The sequence below is a fragment of the Helicoverpa zea genome, chromosome 4, assembly GCF_022581195.2.
Source record: "Helicoverpa zea isolate HzStark_Cry1AcR chromosome 4, ilHelZeax1.1, whole genome shotgun sequence".
NCBI lineage: Eukaryota > Metazoa > Arthropoda > Insecta > Lepidoptera > Noctuidae > Helicoverpa > Helicoverpa zea.
The window spans coordinates 7034056-7051427 of NC_061455.1; the positions used below are offsets into that span (position 1 = coordinate 7034056).

Genomic DNA, 17372 nt, shown 5'->3' on the forward strand with positions numbered 1-17372 from the left:
ATTTCAAAAACAAAACAGTAAATAAAAAGCATCACTTCACCATAAAACAAAGAAAGCATCGCGCATACAATCTGATGAAAATAATGTGAATGTATTTATAAAGATAATATTTAAAAACACATTATTTTTAACAGACTTGCACACAGAGTTAAACAGCCAGCAAGCGTTAAATTCATGGCAAATTATATGTAATGAAAATAATATAAAGAAAGGAACCCAAAGGAGGGGATGGCCAGGATTAAATAAAATGCAAGGGAAGGATGAAAGGGGAACGTCGATGATAGCCGCAGCCGGTTCCTATTAGAAGCATTGAAAACGACTGATCTGAACCCTGTCTGAGATTGAGAATGTTATGCGTTTATAATCTAATCTCCTAAATATGTGACTATAGCGTCAAATAAAGACATTTATGATTAAGTGAGAAGATTACATCACTCTGCCGATCATCGATATTTTGAATGACTTATTTTTTAAAGTAACGGAATATTTAAAGCATACAATATCGAATCTACGCAAAGCTGGTCCGTGCTAGGAATGAAGGGTACACAGATGAGTTCGTATACCATGGACTTCTAATGAGGTCGTATAGTTGGACATGCCAGCGGCATTGCGCGCAATACACGCATATGATCCGCTGTGTGACCAACTCGCCGGGTCGATCAGAAGCAATGAAGCTCTCTGTGCAATTTTAGTAGCCGTTACACCAGCTTTCTTCTTTAAAGGTTGCCCTTCAAAGTACCACTGAATATCGAGAGGTTGGTCGCCCTCCGAGATCAAACATGTAACTTGACTGGCCTGCCCCGCAAACAGCGGGGACTCGAACGAGAATGGAACTATGCGAGGCAGTACTGGAAATAACCATAGATTTTTGGGTTAGATCAATTAGGATATCGTCGAGGCAGGCAATGTTAGCGAATAGTGAGAAAAGAGGTATAGAACGGTGACTGTGAATGAACTGTCCTTCCAAGTGCGATATTGTGATGTTAGTTCCCATATTAAGGACTCGGTTGCATCATATCATTATCTGATAATAGACGTGCCGTTGACGACGAGTGTCGCTGCATATTCTGCGCGGCCGGCCGCGTTCTGCACGATGCACGTGTAGTTCCCTTGATGATTTGCGCTGACGGAGTTGATGGTGAGGACGGAGGCACGAGGATTAAGAGACATCGTCGTAATATCTCGCTGAAGGGTCGAGTCTATAGTTTCACTGCTGAATGTCCAAGAGATGTCGAGAGGAAGATCTCCCTTGGTAGCGACACAATTTACTAAAGCTGTGTCACCCGGGTTGAATGGCACTTCACCGAAATTGAACGGCATTATCAACGGCGGAACTAGGACAGTAAAAAAATTATGGTACAGTGATAAATGTACAGGATAATAATGTCGAGGTTAATAGGATGGAAGCGTAAAAATTGACATTTTTCGCACCCTTTACGACTAAATCGGTTGTATGCGATACGATGCCCGCAGCATTACTCGCAGTACAATTAAATAGCCCTGCGTGTGTTGCGTCGACGGACTCTATCGTCAATACACTACTCCTTCTGTCAGCGTTACTAACACGGACTCCGGGAATAGACTTGGCAGATTGGTTATTGACTGTCCAGTCAATAAGAACCGGTTGGTCTCCATGGGTTACTATACATTGAAGAGCAAAATAGTCTCCAAGAAAAGCCGGTTCAGGGCCGGCAATGAAAGGTGCAATCTTGGGAGGAACTGAAACAAAGTTTATCTAAATGATAAAATGATAAATCTACTGTATATGAGACTAACCGTAAACAACTAAATCTGCCGAATGAGTGTTGCGGCCAGCGCGATTTTCTCCGATACATGTATAAGAACCGGCATGTTTTGCATCCACTGATTCTATTATTAGCAAACTACTTCGTTTGGAATTGTTCACAACATAGTTATTATTCCTTTGAGATATAAATTTTCCGTTAAACATCCAAGTTATTGTGAGTGGAAGGTCACCATAATTTATAGTGCATGCAGCTTGTAAATATTCTCCGACGTTGGTGGGTTTATCACCGAATATAAATGGCAAAATGTTGGGAGGAACTGAAATATTTAATCAATTGAAAGAGAAATGGATATAATTTTAAATTGAGAAAAAAAAAAACGAGTTTTAGATTGTACGACGGTTAGGACACAAAATAAATCATATATACCGAGCATCAGTAACGAGAAGTATTTAAGCACCGTTTATTATCAGAGTAGAGGTGTGATAGTGGACGCCTGCTTCGTTTTCCGCAACACAAGTATAATTTCCAGCGTGGTTATGTGCTACTGATGCTATACTCAGTATAGCACTTCTCTCGCCTATGTGAAACACAGTTACTCCAGATCTGGGTTTGATGGGTTCGTTGTCAAAAAGCCATTTCAGTCTCAGTGGATGGTCTCCCTCAATAACGGAGCAGGGGGTGGTTACTACTTGTCCGGAGTTCATAGCGACTTCGCCGAAAGAGAAAGGTTGGACCACAGGAGGAACTAAACAGAAAGCAAGCACATCCGACCTATAACGTTTCAGTACCAATAACGTTGAGTATAGTAGTGTGAGCAGTGGTCCCTGCCCTATTCGTCGCTGCGCATGTGTAGTTGCCACTATTATATCCAAGTGCAGAAGGGATGTCGAGTACGGATACTCGTTCGCTTAAAGTTGTAGTCATTACTCCCATTTTTCGGGTCACAGGGTACCCTTGGAAAGTCCATGAAATGTTCAGAGGTGTATCGCCCTTCGAAACGTGACAGTCGAGGTGTACGGACTCGCCCGCAAATACAGCTTCGTCTAACTCGAAAGGTTTGATGTGTGGGACGACTGAATAAAAAAATATTTAAACGTTAGTAAATACGTATTTAAGGCGCATGCTGTGACATCAAGTGGGAATACCCTTAACGTTGAGTGTAGTGGAATATCTATCTTCTCCTGCTCTATTTTTGGCGATACAGGTATAATTTCCACTGTGGTCTCCAGTCACAGAGGAAATCGACAAGAAAGATGTTTGTTCCGCCATTTTCATGGTTTTAATCCCATTATGAGTTGACACGTCTTTCCCTTCGAACGTCCAAGTAATAGACATAGGTCGGTCTCCTTTACTGGCGTGGCAGGTCATTTGTACGGATTCTCCGTAGTAGATGGATTCTTCAATTTCAAACGGTAGTATATGGGGAGGGACTAAAAGGAAATCTAAATGTAAATCTAAACGTGCAAGTATATCTATACACATAAGGAACAATTTTCTTACAGTAGCTATTATTGTACTAGGGGAACACATCCAATACCATGAATATTGACGAGGACAGAGTGATATGCGCGTCCGGCGCGGTTACTGGCCGTGCAAGTGTAGTTGCCGCTGTGCTGGCCCATAGCAGTAGGAATACTCAGGACTGAAGCTTTTTCTCCTAACTTAGTGGTTGTTATGCCCATGTTATTATGGTAAGGGATTTCATGGCCTTCAAAACTCCAAGATATTTGAAGCGGACGATCGCCTTTTGATACATGACACGTTAGGTGCACGGATTCACCAGCGAATATAGATTCTTCAACTTCAAACGGTATAATGTGCGGTACCACTTGAATGAAAAAAATATACATTACATAAACTATGACTGTGCGAGTTAAGAAGCGAATTTATTTCATAATTGATAACCTTTGCAGAGATGCACATATTTAATAAGCTACTTATTTTTATTAACGTCCTGCTAGTGGTCATTTTTGCATTGGGTAGAACAACAAACATTTCTTGCCTAAATCCTATTTTTGGAATTAAATAATATTAGAGTTCAGAGTTTAATTGTGATATTGATGAAAACAAATGATAAGGAATGGAAAAATAAAACAAAATAACGCACGTTGCTTACTGATATGCTATGGTAGAATTCATGCTCATTCTGCCAGCATATCTAATAAGCAGAGACTCGATGCGATTAACTTAAGGAAAAAGTTGTATATGAGATCAAATGAAACTGACCATGAACATTAAGAACAGTGGAATGATTAGTGGAACCGGCTCTGTTAGTAGCTACGCAGGTGTAGTTGCCGCTGTGGCTAGCAGTCGCCGCAGATATCGATAGAAATGAAGTTCGCGATGTCATTTTATTAGTCATTATATCTAAATGTGATGAAGTATTCTCGAATCCATGAAAGTGCCATTTGATACTTAAGGGCAAATCACCCTTAGAAACATGACAATTAAGTTGAACTGGCTCCCCAGCAAACACCGACTCGTCCGCTTCGAAGGGTACGATGTTAACCCAGAAGGCTTTAATTATTGCAGAGTCAAGCGTGCAGCGTGCGAGAGGCTAGGGCGGCTAACGAGCTTCAGGAATACCGTGAACATTAATTGTGGTCGAATGAACAGCTATGCCGGCACGGTTGGCGGCGTGGCATGAATATTCGCCGCTGTGGCTAGCTTGCGAATTAGATATCGTCAATAACGATGTCCGTTCGCCAATCTTCATTGTAGCAATTCCTTGATGCGAGGATAATTCCTGGCCATGAAAACTCCAACTGATTGTAATAGGAGTATCCCCTTTCGATACATGACATCCCAACTGTACAGACTCTCCGGCAAAAACAGGCTCTTCAGCCGTAAATGGAACGATGTGTGGAGGAACTGGTGAGGGCAAAAAAATAAATAGTAACAAATAAAACATGACAAAACGCTAAAGTAACCAGTGTACCCTGAACGTTTAACGTAGCTGTGTGGTTGGTGCTGGCTACAATATTGGAAGCTGTGCAAGTGTAATTCCCGGAATGTTTCTCTGTTGCAGCTGGTATCGCCAGAATTAAACTTCTAGCCCCTACTTTTGTTATTACTACGGCATCGGACGTTTTTAATGGTTTTCCTTGAAATGACCATGTAAGGTCCAAAGGCATATCGCCTTTCGGAATATGACACATTATCTGTATGCTTTCACCGTAAAATACGGCTTCATCGAACTCAAACGGGGAAATAATTGGTGCCACTGAAAGAGATAGCCAAATATTCTAGGTGAACGTTTTGTGACGTCTAACTACATTTTTAGATTGGTGTGAGGGAACAGTATATAATGCAAAAGCAAAGACAATCACCGAGACCATATTATACCCTTGACATTGAGCGTGGCATGGTGACTAGCACTGGCGACAAGATTAGAGGCTGTGCATGTGTAATTGCCAGAGTGTTTTGCCGTCACCGCAGGGATTATGAGAACTGAACCCCTATCTCCTGCGTTCATGATGTTCAAACCGGCTAATGAACTCACATCTCCTTCACTAAAAGTCCACTTGAAATTTAAAGGTTTATCGCCTTTAGGCACGTGGCACATAACTTGAACACCTTCTCCGTAAAAAACTGATTCGTCGAATTCAAAATGTGTTATAACTGGTGCAACTGAAATACATGATTTCCTAGAAGTCAAATACATATTTGAAGTACCGAATGGTTTCTGTAAAGTCAACCAAAGTTATGGCCCGCCAAAGTTACAAAGGTAATAAATAAAAAGGTAAAACGTAACATCTAGCAGGCATAAATAAATAATACAATGTACCGTTGACGAATAACTCTGAGGAATAGTTCATGGAGCCCGCCGCATTTTTTACCACACATGTATAGTTTCCCTGATTTTGATGACTAACTGATTCGATGTTGAGTTGACTTGACCTTTTCGTGTTTACGAGATTGACTCCAATATCTCCAGATCTTACAGGAGTTCCATTGAAATACCACTCTATAGTTAAAGGAAGATCTCCTTTACTGACCGCACAAGTGACCAAAACCATTTCTTGAGCATTTACTGGTCCTTCGCCGAATTCGAAATGTTTTATCTGTGGGGGGACTGTAGAGGAATTGACAATTAATTAACTGCATACATTATAATAACTTCAGTTTTTGGTTGAAAATTGATATTTTCGTTTATTAGTTTGCTGTATTTTCAATACTTCGCGTATCATATTTATGTAATTTAAGGGACAAATAGGTAATCGGACAGTGACAGGGTTTCATTAATTGTTTACAGTCCGCGCCAATTAACTTTTCAAATCTGAGGTTAGCCATTTGACGCCTTCCTCACGTCTACGCAGTAGTTTTTTGTTAATGTTTTTAACGACGATTGTGAAGTTCCTACTTCGGACAAGCAGAGCTTTTCGAAAAAAAAAATATGAACAAATGAGGTAGGGGAGTCAAAAGGCTAACTTCAGAATTGTAAAGCTATTTGGCGCGGACTGTATTTTTATAGATTTTATTGTCTTGTTAATGTTAATGCTAGCGATCAAACATATTCGTATCGGGAATTTCAATAAGTGTCTTTCAATAAAGGAGTAAGAAAACATAAGATACATGGAATGGAGTTACAAAAATAAAAAAGAATGAAAATCGTGCGACCAAAAGCTAAGCAACTGTCGGAAGTGATGTAATCGGTACCATTCACGTTGAGCACCGCACTGTGACTGCTGCGGCCGGCTTCATTTTCAGCTATACAAGTGTAATTGCCAATATGTTCATGTTGAACGTTCTCTATGCTTAAGATTGATATTCTTTTTCCATTTCTGTTTATGAGTATACCGTTCCCAGAGTTAAGAGTTTGGTCGTTTAATTGCCAATGAATTTTCAAAGGTAAGTCCCCCTTCCCGACCGTGCAAGTTAGAGAAACTGTATCACCTGCGTTGAGTATTTCTTCCCCGAAATCGAAGGGCGTAACCTGCGGTACAACTATAGAATAGTGTAGAGTTAGTTATTTATTTTTTTATACAGTTATTGACCTCAATGGTTCGCCGATGATGAGGTGGACTGCCTGTGAATGTGGTAAATATCCACATGATTTAAAGAACCTACAAAAACGAACTTTATCATTAAGCCATAAGGTAGGGTACCTAATTAACAACCTAATTTTGTCTTATTACAATGGGCAACGCCGCGAAGATTTTAGGCTCAAAATAATTGTTTCTGGAACCTCGAAGATCACTAACACGAAACTTCTCTGAAAGTATGTAGGAGTAGCTTGGTAAATAATGGTGATATGATAAGGACTGGACAAAGAAATAAAAATGCGCACATTGCTTTCAGACATGCTTACAAAATTCATGCTGATTTTGTCAGTAAATTCATGTCGAAGCATTGTTGTGCCTGATGAAAATAAGCTAAAATGTTTTTTTTTTGTGAAATATTGATCAACTACACGAAACTGACCATGTACATTGAGAGTAGCGGAATGATTGGTGGAACCAGCCCTGTTAGTAGCAACGCAGGTATAGTTGCCGCTATGACTGGCAGTTACAGCAGAAATCGATAGAAACGAAGTCCGCGATGTCATTTTATTTGTCATAATATCAAGATGCGATGACGTATTCTCCAGCCCATGAAAATGCCATTTGATGTTTAGAGGCAAATCGCCCTTGGATACATGACACGTAAGCTGAACAGGTTCCCCGGCGAACACTGACTCATCCGTTTCGAAGGGTACGATGTGTGGTAATACTGTTAATCCAGAAGGCTTTAATTATTGCAGAGTCAAGCGTGCAGCGTGCGAGAGGCTAGGGCGGCTAACGAGCTTCAGGAATACCGTGGACATTAATTGTGGTCGAATGAACAGCTATGCCGGCACGGTTGGCGGCGTGGCATGAATATTCGCCGCTGTGGCTAGCTTGCGAATTAGATATCGTCAATAACGATGTCCGTTCGCCGATCTTCATTGTAGCAATTCCTTGATGCGAGGATAATTCCTGGCCATGAAAACTCCAACTGATTGTAATAGGAGCATCGCCTTTTGATACATAACATGTCAACTGTATAAGTTCGCCGGCAAAAACCGGCTCTTCAGCCGTAAATGGAACGATGTGCGGAGGAACTGGTGAGGGCAAAAAATAAACAATAACAAATAAAACATGATAAAACGCTAAAGTAACCAGTGTACCCTGAACGTTTAACGTAGCTGTGTGGTTGGTGCTGGCTACAATATTAGAAGCTGTGCAAGTGTAATTTCCCGAATGTTTCTCTGTTGCAGCTGGGATTGCCAAAACTAAACTTCGAGCCCCTAATTTTGTGACTACAATTGCATCAGTCTTTTTTACAGGTTTATCTTGAAAGAACCAGGCAAGGTTCAATGGCATATCGCCTTTTGGAATGTTGCACATAATCTGTATGCTTTCACCGTAAAAAACGGCCTCATCAAATTCGAAGGGGGATATAATAGGTGCCACTGAAAGAGATATATCTAGCGTCACTCACTGTTTTGTGAAAGAGCAAAATATATATTCCCATGGGATTGGTTTAAAAAAACAGAATGCATAAGCAAAGACAAATCACCAAGACCATATACCCTTGACATTGAGCGTGGCATGGTGACTAGCACTGGCGACAACATTAGAGGCTGTGCACGTGTAATTGCCAGAGTGTTTTGCCGTCACCGCAGGGATTATAAGAGCTGAACCCCTATCGCCCACGTTCATGATGTTCAAACCGGCTAATGAACTCACATCTCCTTCACTAAAAGTCCACTTGAAATTTAGAGGCTTATCGCCTTTTGATACGTGGCACATGACTTGAACACCTTCTCCGTAAAAAACTGATTCGTCGAATTCAAAATGAGTTATAACTGGCGCAACTGAAATATATATATTTTCGACGATTATACATATTTTTGTAGACGCCTTTGTAATCTGTCTTTTATCCTTTGTTGATGTTTCTGAGAGTTAACTAAACTAGAAACAATATTTTATGGCCCGCCAAAGTTACAAAAGGTGAAAAAGAAACTTAAAAACAATCAATCTAGCAGGCAGATATGCATTAATTTATATTATGTAGGTACCGTTGACGAATAACTCTGAGGAATAGTTCATGGAGCCCGCAGCATTTTTTACCACACATGTATAGTTGCCCTGATTTTGATGACTAACTGATTCGATGTTGAGTTGGCTTGACCTTTTAGTATTCACAAGATTGATTCCAATGTCTCCAGATTTCACAGGATTTCCATTAAAAAACCACGATATTGTTACAGGCAGATCACCTTTACTGACCAGACAAATAACGACAACCATTTCTTGAGCATTTACCGGTCCCTCTCCGAATTCGAAATGTTTTATCTGTGGAGGGACTGCAGATGAAATAGAAAATTATTTACATGTTTTTTACTTCAGAAATTATTAAGTTGTTAAACTTTGAATTAAATACGATATTAATATTTTTAGAAGAGGGGTCCTTTACCGTTGTTGATTTATTTATTTTATGTATAGTAATTTTTTTTTTTTCGCGGAGTCCACTTGGTATTAAATCGAAAAAAGATGATTCCAATTTATCGGGATTATTCAATTTAACGAGGGATAAGGTTTTCGTTACAGGATAACATATGGAAAATAAAAAACATAAAATTTATGTAAATCGTGCGACAATAAGCTATGAAAATGGCGGAAGAGTTGTTTTGTACCATTCACGTTGAGCACCGCACTGTGGCTGCTGCGGCCAGCTTCGTTTTCAGCTATACAAGTGTAATTGCCAATATGTTCATGTTGAACATTTTCTAATATTAAAATCGATACTCTTTTCCCATTCCTGTTTATCAAGATGCCGTTGCCAGGATTAAGAGTTTGGTCGTTTAATTGCCAATGAATTTTTAAAGGTAAGTCCCCCTTCCCGACCGTGCAAGTTAGAGAAACTGTATCACCTGCGTTGAGTATTTCTTCCCCAAAATCGAAGGGCGTAACCTGCGGTACAACTATAGAATAATCGTTATGAATTGATTGTTTTTTTTTATTAATGTAAATCAACTAGGCAGCTTATATTTGATTAATTTTAACGATGGCATGTTTGTTACACTTAGGATTTGTTTATTTTTTATTTATTATAAATTGTTTTATAAGTTTATGTTTTACGTTTGTAATTTGAGGGTCGCATTGAAGGAAACTCGGAAAGGGGAATAAAAAAGGGGAATACAAAGCAACTAATTAATAAAATGTGAGTGGTCAGTGGATTAATACCGTTAACAGCCAACTCAGTCGAGTAATTAGCATGGCCGGCTCTGTTTGCGGCTGAACAAGTGTACACTCCTGTGTGCACGGATGCTACTGAGTCTATGGACAGGCTGCTTGACTTATGGCCGATTCTAGTCACAGTGATTCCTTGAATCTCACTAGTGGGTTTTCCATTCAAATGCCAAGTGATATTGACTGGTGTATCACCCTTTGTCACCATACATTGTACTCCGACAGTGTCGCCTGCATTAGCTGGTTCCTCTCCAAAGGTAAAGGGATGGATTTGGGGTAGAACTGTTATAGGAAACTACGATTTATTACTGGATACCAAATAACATAAAAAATATATAAACTACATAAGTAAATGAAATTATGAAGAACCATTGACTTCCAACGTAGCACTGTGGTTAACTTGACCGGCTGTGTTTTCTACATAGCAAACGTATAATCCCCGATGGGTGCCATTGACTGAATCTATGTTGAGAATGGACATTTTGCGGCCCATGCCCCCAATAGCAATTCCGATGTTATTGTTCTGAGCAATTTTCTTTCCATTTAGGCTCCATGAGAAGTTAGCAGGTAGGTCACCCTTATTCATAACGCACTGAACCGACGCGGTATCACCAGCGTTGGCGGGTTCGTCGCCGAATTCGAAGGGCGAGATTTGGGGAGGAACTGTAGTTACAAAAAGCGATTCAAACAAATATTAAGTTAATAAAGAATAAAGCGGACCGTTAACGCTTAAAATTGTGGTGTGGTTTGTTACGCCGGCTTCATTTTTGATTTCACAAGTATAAGATCCTCGATGAAATGAGCTTACGGGTTCTATGTTTAGAATAGACGTTTTCTTGCTGATGTTCGTGAGTATGATGCCGAGGTTGTTCCGTGATTTTATTTCTTCTCCGTTGAATCGCCACGTGAACTTAACCGGTAGATCACCCTTGCTCATTACGCATGACACTGATGCTGTTTCTCCTTCATTCAAAATTTCTTCTCCAAATTCGAAAGGTGTTATTTGTGGCGGGACTATTGCAAAACGAATATTATTTGAAAGTGGGTTAGGATTCTGGGATAATGCATACTACATAACCGAAAAAACAAGCGGAACGTTATAAGAATGAGTACCGTTGACTTCGAGTACAGCGCTATGATTAACTGAGCCTGCCATGTTCGTCGCCACACAGAGGTACGTGCCCCTGTGTATACCACTAACAGAATCGATATTAAGAATCGAAGTCTTTTTATTGATAACTGTTAATACGATTCCCATGTCGTTGTTCTTTGGTATTACTTGTCCATTGAGTACCCAGGAAATGTTTAAGGGCTGATCTCCCTTACTTAATGCGCAGGATATGGAGGCCATGTCTCCTGCATTTGCTGGTTCGTCACCAAACTCGAAGGGTAATATTTGAGGGGGCACTGTATCAGAATATTCATTTTAACTAAGCACTACATCGGGGCGTGTGGCAAACGATGTAGCTTTGGCGGGCATAAACGTCTTGGTCATAAATATGTTTTAAAACTAGAAATTCGTGTCATTTAGTAGAAAATAACAGTTTATACGCCTGAAAAGGAAATTGATTAATACACAATCCACATTGAATACCAGAATTCAATTTTGGTGTTTGAACTTTACCTACATGATATTGATCACTTCTTTGACATAGTATTTGAATCGTTACTCTAATTGATTTATTAAATTATGGTATTACACAATGATGAAGAACAGGGTCTCATAAATTTTATAAAATTGAACTGAAAAATGTTTTGCTCTATTCGAAAGAGCAAATAAGGACATTTTTTTGGTTCCCCAAAAGGATCCATCTGAAATTATTATCCAATCAGAGTATTTAGTAGTTCTTGAATTTCAGACCCATTCAATGTTTAAAAAATATTGTTTGTGAATGCAATGATATGGCGCCAATTTGAGAGAAACGACAGGAAAAAACATTAAATAGCCTTATGTATACGGTATTAATGGTCACGTAAACATTTTCTAATATACAGTAAAGTAGACGTAGATATTCATCAGTATTATGCCCTTAGTACATATATTATGTAGTTGGTTTTATATCATTGCATCCACAGTGTTACTAAAAAGAACAATTTGCAGGCACCTTTGAGGTAAAATATTGTTTGGTTCTTCGACTGATTAGCTACTAAATACGTGATAAAAAGATTATGCAATTCTTGATTCATTATATCAGATAAGATTCCACCAAATGAGAACCAAATGAGAATTCAAAGATTACTTTTATTAATTCAGTTTTCCATATTTACGGATTGTAAAATAATTATCTCTTAACTGGTTAAGTGGGGTCCACGATTAACTGTCATCAGAATTTAACAAGTAATTTCTTGTTACTGAAAGTGTAAATTAGTCCTCGCCTCAAAGGTGCCTGACGTTAATATATCATTGAACACATACAATACAAACTTACCCATGACTTGTACTTCTAATGTTCCTTTGGCGGTATATCCCTGAGAGTTCTTGGCTACGCAAGTGTAGGTCGCTTCATCGCTCATTCTCTCCACGTTTTCGATGACGAGGGTGCCGTTGGGGAATACTTTCTGTTTTCGGTTGATAGGCAGTACCCTGGAATTTCAGACAGTGAAAATTAGCTGTAACCTGGATTAATATCGCAACAATTTTTTAAGTGCATCCGATAATGGCTAAGCGACATCAGTTTGGATGATAAACCGCTGTGGGTCAGCAACATGAAGGAGTGTCAGACTCTTAGTGACTGCGTTAACTCTTTTGAACAATCCTGCAGCCCCGGCCGATGATAAACAAGGCTGAGATAGAATTAATACTTGTTTGAGCATGATTTCTGACTGAAGCGTGAAACTTGTAAGAGTTTAACTATAACTCGTAATAATTTTTATTTACATTTGTAAAAAATCACAATGAGTGGGTGAATTTCGAGTACAATAGAGATAATATGAACCTGTTATCACGTTCCCAGACGATGGAGTCGATAGGATAGCCGGCGACGGGGCAGTGCACGATGAGGTTGTCTCCGGCCACGACGGGACGCTTCTTCATGGTGCGGACGTAGGGCAGCCCGTACACGTTCACCCGCGCCGCGTGAGATGCGCTGCCAACCTGCAATTTATCGTAATGCCATTGCTTAATAATGCTACAAGTACGAGTAACATTCAAAACGTGCAGTACACTTCCAGAACTGCATAATTGTATTCGAAATAAAGTAAAAAATACTGACCTTGCTTGACGCAATGCAAGTATACAATCCACCGTCGTTGGTATGCACAGAAGAGATGTTTAAGTGAGATTCAACGTTGCCATCAGCAGTCACAAACTGTCCGATCTGTAGCCGGTCGCCGCTAGTCAGTTTGTCGCCGTCCAGAAGCCACGCGATGTCGGGAGTAGGGTTGCCAGAAGCTACGCATTTGAGACGGAGAGATGGGCCGGAGCGGAAGGTCTGTTCGCCGAAGCTGTGGCGGATCAGTGGTGGTTCGACTGAAAATTATTGCAAAGTAAATTACACAATTGTTCCGATGCGCTTCGACATGGACAGATTACATTTGCAAAAGTAACAGACAAAGTCAAACTTACATCGTCCTCCGAGTTTCAGTTCTGCACTGGCGCCTGCACTTTCTTGGTCGTTCCTAATGAAGCACTGGTACATTCCCTTATCTTCCTTCTTAACCGACTCAATCCTGTGATACCAAAGTCAAATTAATGTAATTTGCGTTCTGTATACGTATGCCAACCAAATATTAAATTCTACGAAGAAAATATTCTCCTACCTCAGAGTAGCGTCGTGATGTTTCATGTCCTTTCCATCTTTGAGCCATGTGATAGTCTTAACAGGGTTACCTTCGTATCTGCAGGTAAAAACAGCGGGTCTTCCAAAGTCTACCGTTTGAGTAGCGGGTTCGACAGTGGCTTTGAGAGGAGCCGTGACAGTCAAAACAGTTTCCACAGATTCACCTGAAAAGTAAGTTGTTTTAGATTTTAAAATCTGATTGAGATATGTTAATTTTTTGTCAATTAGTATACATTTTTACTAGTTGCTATTTTTTCATATACTAACCACCAACGGAATTGTTCACAACGCATAGGTATTTTCCAGAGTCTTCAACTTTAGCCTCCTTTATTATCAAAGTTCCTGATACTTGTTTCACTCTATCATCAAGGGTAACTGGCTGTTTTCTGGTCGTTCCTTCAACGAATTTGTACCATCTGAAACAAAACAGATCATGTTCAGACGACATCCTTGTATATCTATAGGCACTTAACGAGGGGAGAGATAGGACACCGGTAGCTGAGCTTGCAAGTAAATTACTTGAGATTTTATAGTCAAACAAGATCTACAACCATAAATCTCTATGTAGATGATATTTGCTTCCTAATAGACCCCGGATAACCCACCTGAATACAGGAACTGGAAAACCTTGACTTGGACATAAAATAGTGCCCACTTCTCCGACATTCAACTCTGATTCTTGTAAACGACCACTAGACAGCTTGGGAGGAATACTGTTTGTTGGTTCTTAAAGAAGAAACAAAAGCAATCTGAACCATCGTACCTTACATGTAATAATGATTTAACACAGATCCATTTCAAAGAAATTCAAACCATTGCAATGAGAAATAAAGTGATAACCACGAAGATTTAATAAACATAAAAAGCCAGCCGTTGGGACAGAGTTATTAAAGCTAACGCATAAACCAGGGCTGTTCTTTTGCTACGAAAATAAGTAAAGTGCAGCCTTGACTCACGAAAAGCACAAAGTAAAGATTAAAGCGTCTGAACGAAAGCAAGAACACCCTGACACTTACCAACAGGTGTCTACGCCGCTCAATCGTTACTTTGGCTGGGGACCGTAATAGGGAGCGCGGCCGGCCGCGGTTCATCATGCCTTCATGTCACGTGTGGGCGGGGCGGCCGCCGCAATAGACTGCAATAACAACGGATATCAGTACATTGGATGATAGGTATGGTATGACTACGTGATAAATGAATGCGTGAGACGCCGGCGGCCGGCCGTAAAAGTCATTAAATGCCATACCTCGTGAGAGGGGCTGGGAAAGCTTGAACATCGCAAAGCAGTGCGAGGCTTTCGCCTTCTCGACCTATTTGTCGATTGAGCCCATCGCCCGTCACCTTTGGCCCCGTTCTACCGGTCGGCTCTGCAATGCAAAACCGTCGTTGTATTGCCTACTCACCTAAACACAGGAACCGGGTAAGCAGCGACTTGACACGTTAAGTATGCCACATCCATTTGAGCCACGGTGAACACTTCCCACCCCTCAAAGTGTTTAGTGGAATCCTTTCGAGGCGCAATTTTATTGGTTGGTTCTGTAATAACAGAGACGACTATTTTGCAAACCCTAAATAGAATCACAATAGCATATTGTAAAAGACTTAATCATCGGTTCCCAACCCAATACCTATTTTCAAATTCAACTGTCGCGCTCGAAAATTCAATATATTAAAAACCAATCATTTTACAACTTGTAGATCTTGTTGACCGAGGTCTAAACTAAAAACACAAACTAACGCACCTTGTAAGTGGTACAGGAAATCCTTGCGCAGGGCACAAAAGCGCTAGTGAAGTTTGTTGGGGGTAAAATACAGCAGCTTTTTGTGTCGTTGTGATACTTGGTGCAGCACTCCCGATCGGCTCTATATAAAATTCGAAAAAGGTTTTACTTGCCTAAGCTAACTGATGAGAAGGACCAATTCAAATAACAAATTGTATACAAACTTGCCTGAATACGGGAACGGGAAAGGCCTGTGCTTGGCACAGTAATCCGAAACTTTGGCCGACGGTGCGAATAAAAGTTGTGCTACGAGCGTCCGTTGAAAATGTTGGTGCTTTGGAGGCCACAGGTTCTGTGAGGTGAAAAAAAAATGACTTGCCTGAAAACTGGAGCGGGATAACTCTGAGCCTGACAAAGAAGTGTAAAGGCTTGTCCAACGCGTTTTCGGAAAATGCTTCCCATAGATTCAGTGGAAAATGTCGGGGATTTAGCGCCAACAGGTTCTATAACATCGAGTCAATACTGCTAATTAATTATTTCAATTTTTTTACTTGCCTGAAAATTGGAACTGGGAAAGCTTGAGCTTGACAAAGTAGAGCAAAACTTTGATCTTGATGCCTTTTTATAGACGAAAGAGCCGAATCAGTTGAAAAAGAAGGAGCTTTGGATCCGACGGGTTCTGGATAAAAATCAGCACACGTTATCGCACTTCAGATGAACGTTCCTTAACAAATGTGGTATTTCGAAGACTAATACGAGTATAATATGAATAGACAGGCTAGTTGAAAAAAGTAAACCTATATAACACTTGCCTGAAAACCGGTATAGGAAAAGCTTGAGCTTGGCACAGTATTGCAAAACTTTGTCCCTTATGTCTTGTAACAGCTGACAGAGTAAAATCAGTAGAGAAGCTAGGTGGCTTGGAGCTCACGGGCTCTGGAGAAAATAACAATATATTAACGTCGACTTACCTAAATACGGGAATAGGGGACGCTTGTGCCTGACAGAGCAACGCAAAGCTTTGTCCGATTTCTCTAACGAATATACTGCCTTTAGAATCGGTAGAAAATGAGGGAGCTTTTGCACCAACCGGTTCTAAAAGAGGGACAATAAAGTCAATAGCGGAACCTACCTGAATATTGGTTGGGGATACCCTTGTGCCTGGCAAAGCATAGAGCCTCCAGCATGGGCTTCTATTTCGTAATTATAAGAACTTGCGGAAGTTGGAAATGCAGGTGCTCTCGCAGTTACTGGTTCTAAACCAAGAAAACATGATCTAAGTTATGGAGCACTCACTTGAATACAGGAGGAGGATGCGCTTGAGCCTGACATAAGAGAACAATGGCCTGTTCTATCACTTTCGTAAGAGTAGTGCTTTTAAATTCCAGAGAAAATGTTGGTGCTTTGGACCCGATTGGTTCTGTGACAAATGTTTTAAACATCATTGATAATTTACATAGTAGGTATTCTTACCTGAATATTGGGACTGGAAATGCTTGCGCTTGACACAAAAGAGCAAAATCTTGACCAGTTTTACGAGTTATCCCAGAGAACTGAACGTCATTTGAAAATGTAGGGGACTTTGAGCCAACAGGTTCTACAATTGAAAATATTAAGTATAATTCATTCACCTGAACACTGGTACTGGAAAACCTTGAGCCGGACATAAGATGTTTAAACTCTGGCCAATATTCCTCATATACCAAGAAAATTTATTATCAGTGGAAAATGTGGGTGACTTTGATCCGATTGGCTCTAAAATAACAAAATATATGGGTTATTACCTGAACACAGGAATAGGATGTCCCTGAGCCCGACATAGCAATGCTAAACTCTGACCTACAGGTCTAATGAACCATGCCAATCTGTCATCAGTAGAGAATGTAGGGGGCTTGGAACCAACGGGTT

General features: G+C 40.3%; 1 protein-coding gene across 46 annotated transcripts in view; it reads right to left on the minus strand.

Moving 5' to 3' along the window:
* The window catches only part of LOC124629852 (Down syndrome cell adhesion molecule-like protein Dscam2), a 58038-nt gene that overhangs the window by 17428 nt on the left and 23238 nt on the right, over positions 1-17372 (minus strand). For 10 of the 46 annotated variants that reach the window (XM_047163464.1, XM_047163466.1, XM_047163487.1 and 7 more), the window contains exons 8-14: positions 14011-14159; positions 13724-13907; positions 13530-13633; positions 13177-13433; positions 12901-13058; positions 12394-12548; positions 6408-6695 (exon numbers count right to left, since the gene is read on the minus strand). In XM_047163464.1, the coding sequence (XP_047019420.1) occupies positions 6408-6695; positions 12394-12548; positions 12901-13058; positions 13177-13433; positions 13530-13633; positions 13724-13907; positions 14011-14159 (1295 nt within the window). Of the gene's footprint in view, positions 1-1040; positions 1335-4334; positions 4620-6407; positions 6696-9958; positions 10247-10576; positions 10628-11077; positions 11372-12393; positions 12549-12900; positions 13059-13176; positions 13434-13529; positions 13634-13723; positions 13908-14010; positions 14160-14348; positions 14470-15146; positions 15280-16019; positions 16144-16596; positions 16721-16937; positions 17062-17095; positions 17220-17248 lie in introns of all 46 variants that reach the window. The other 36 variants (XM_047163463.1, XM_047163460.1, XM_047163486.1 and 33 more) reach the window with 19 other exon arrangements.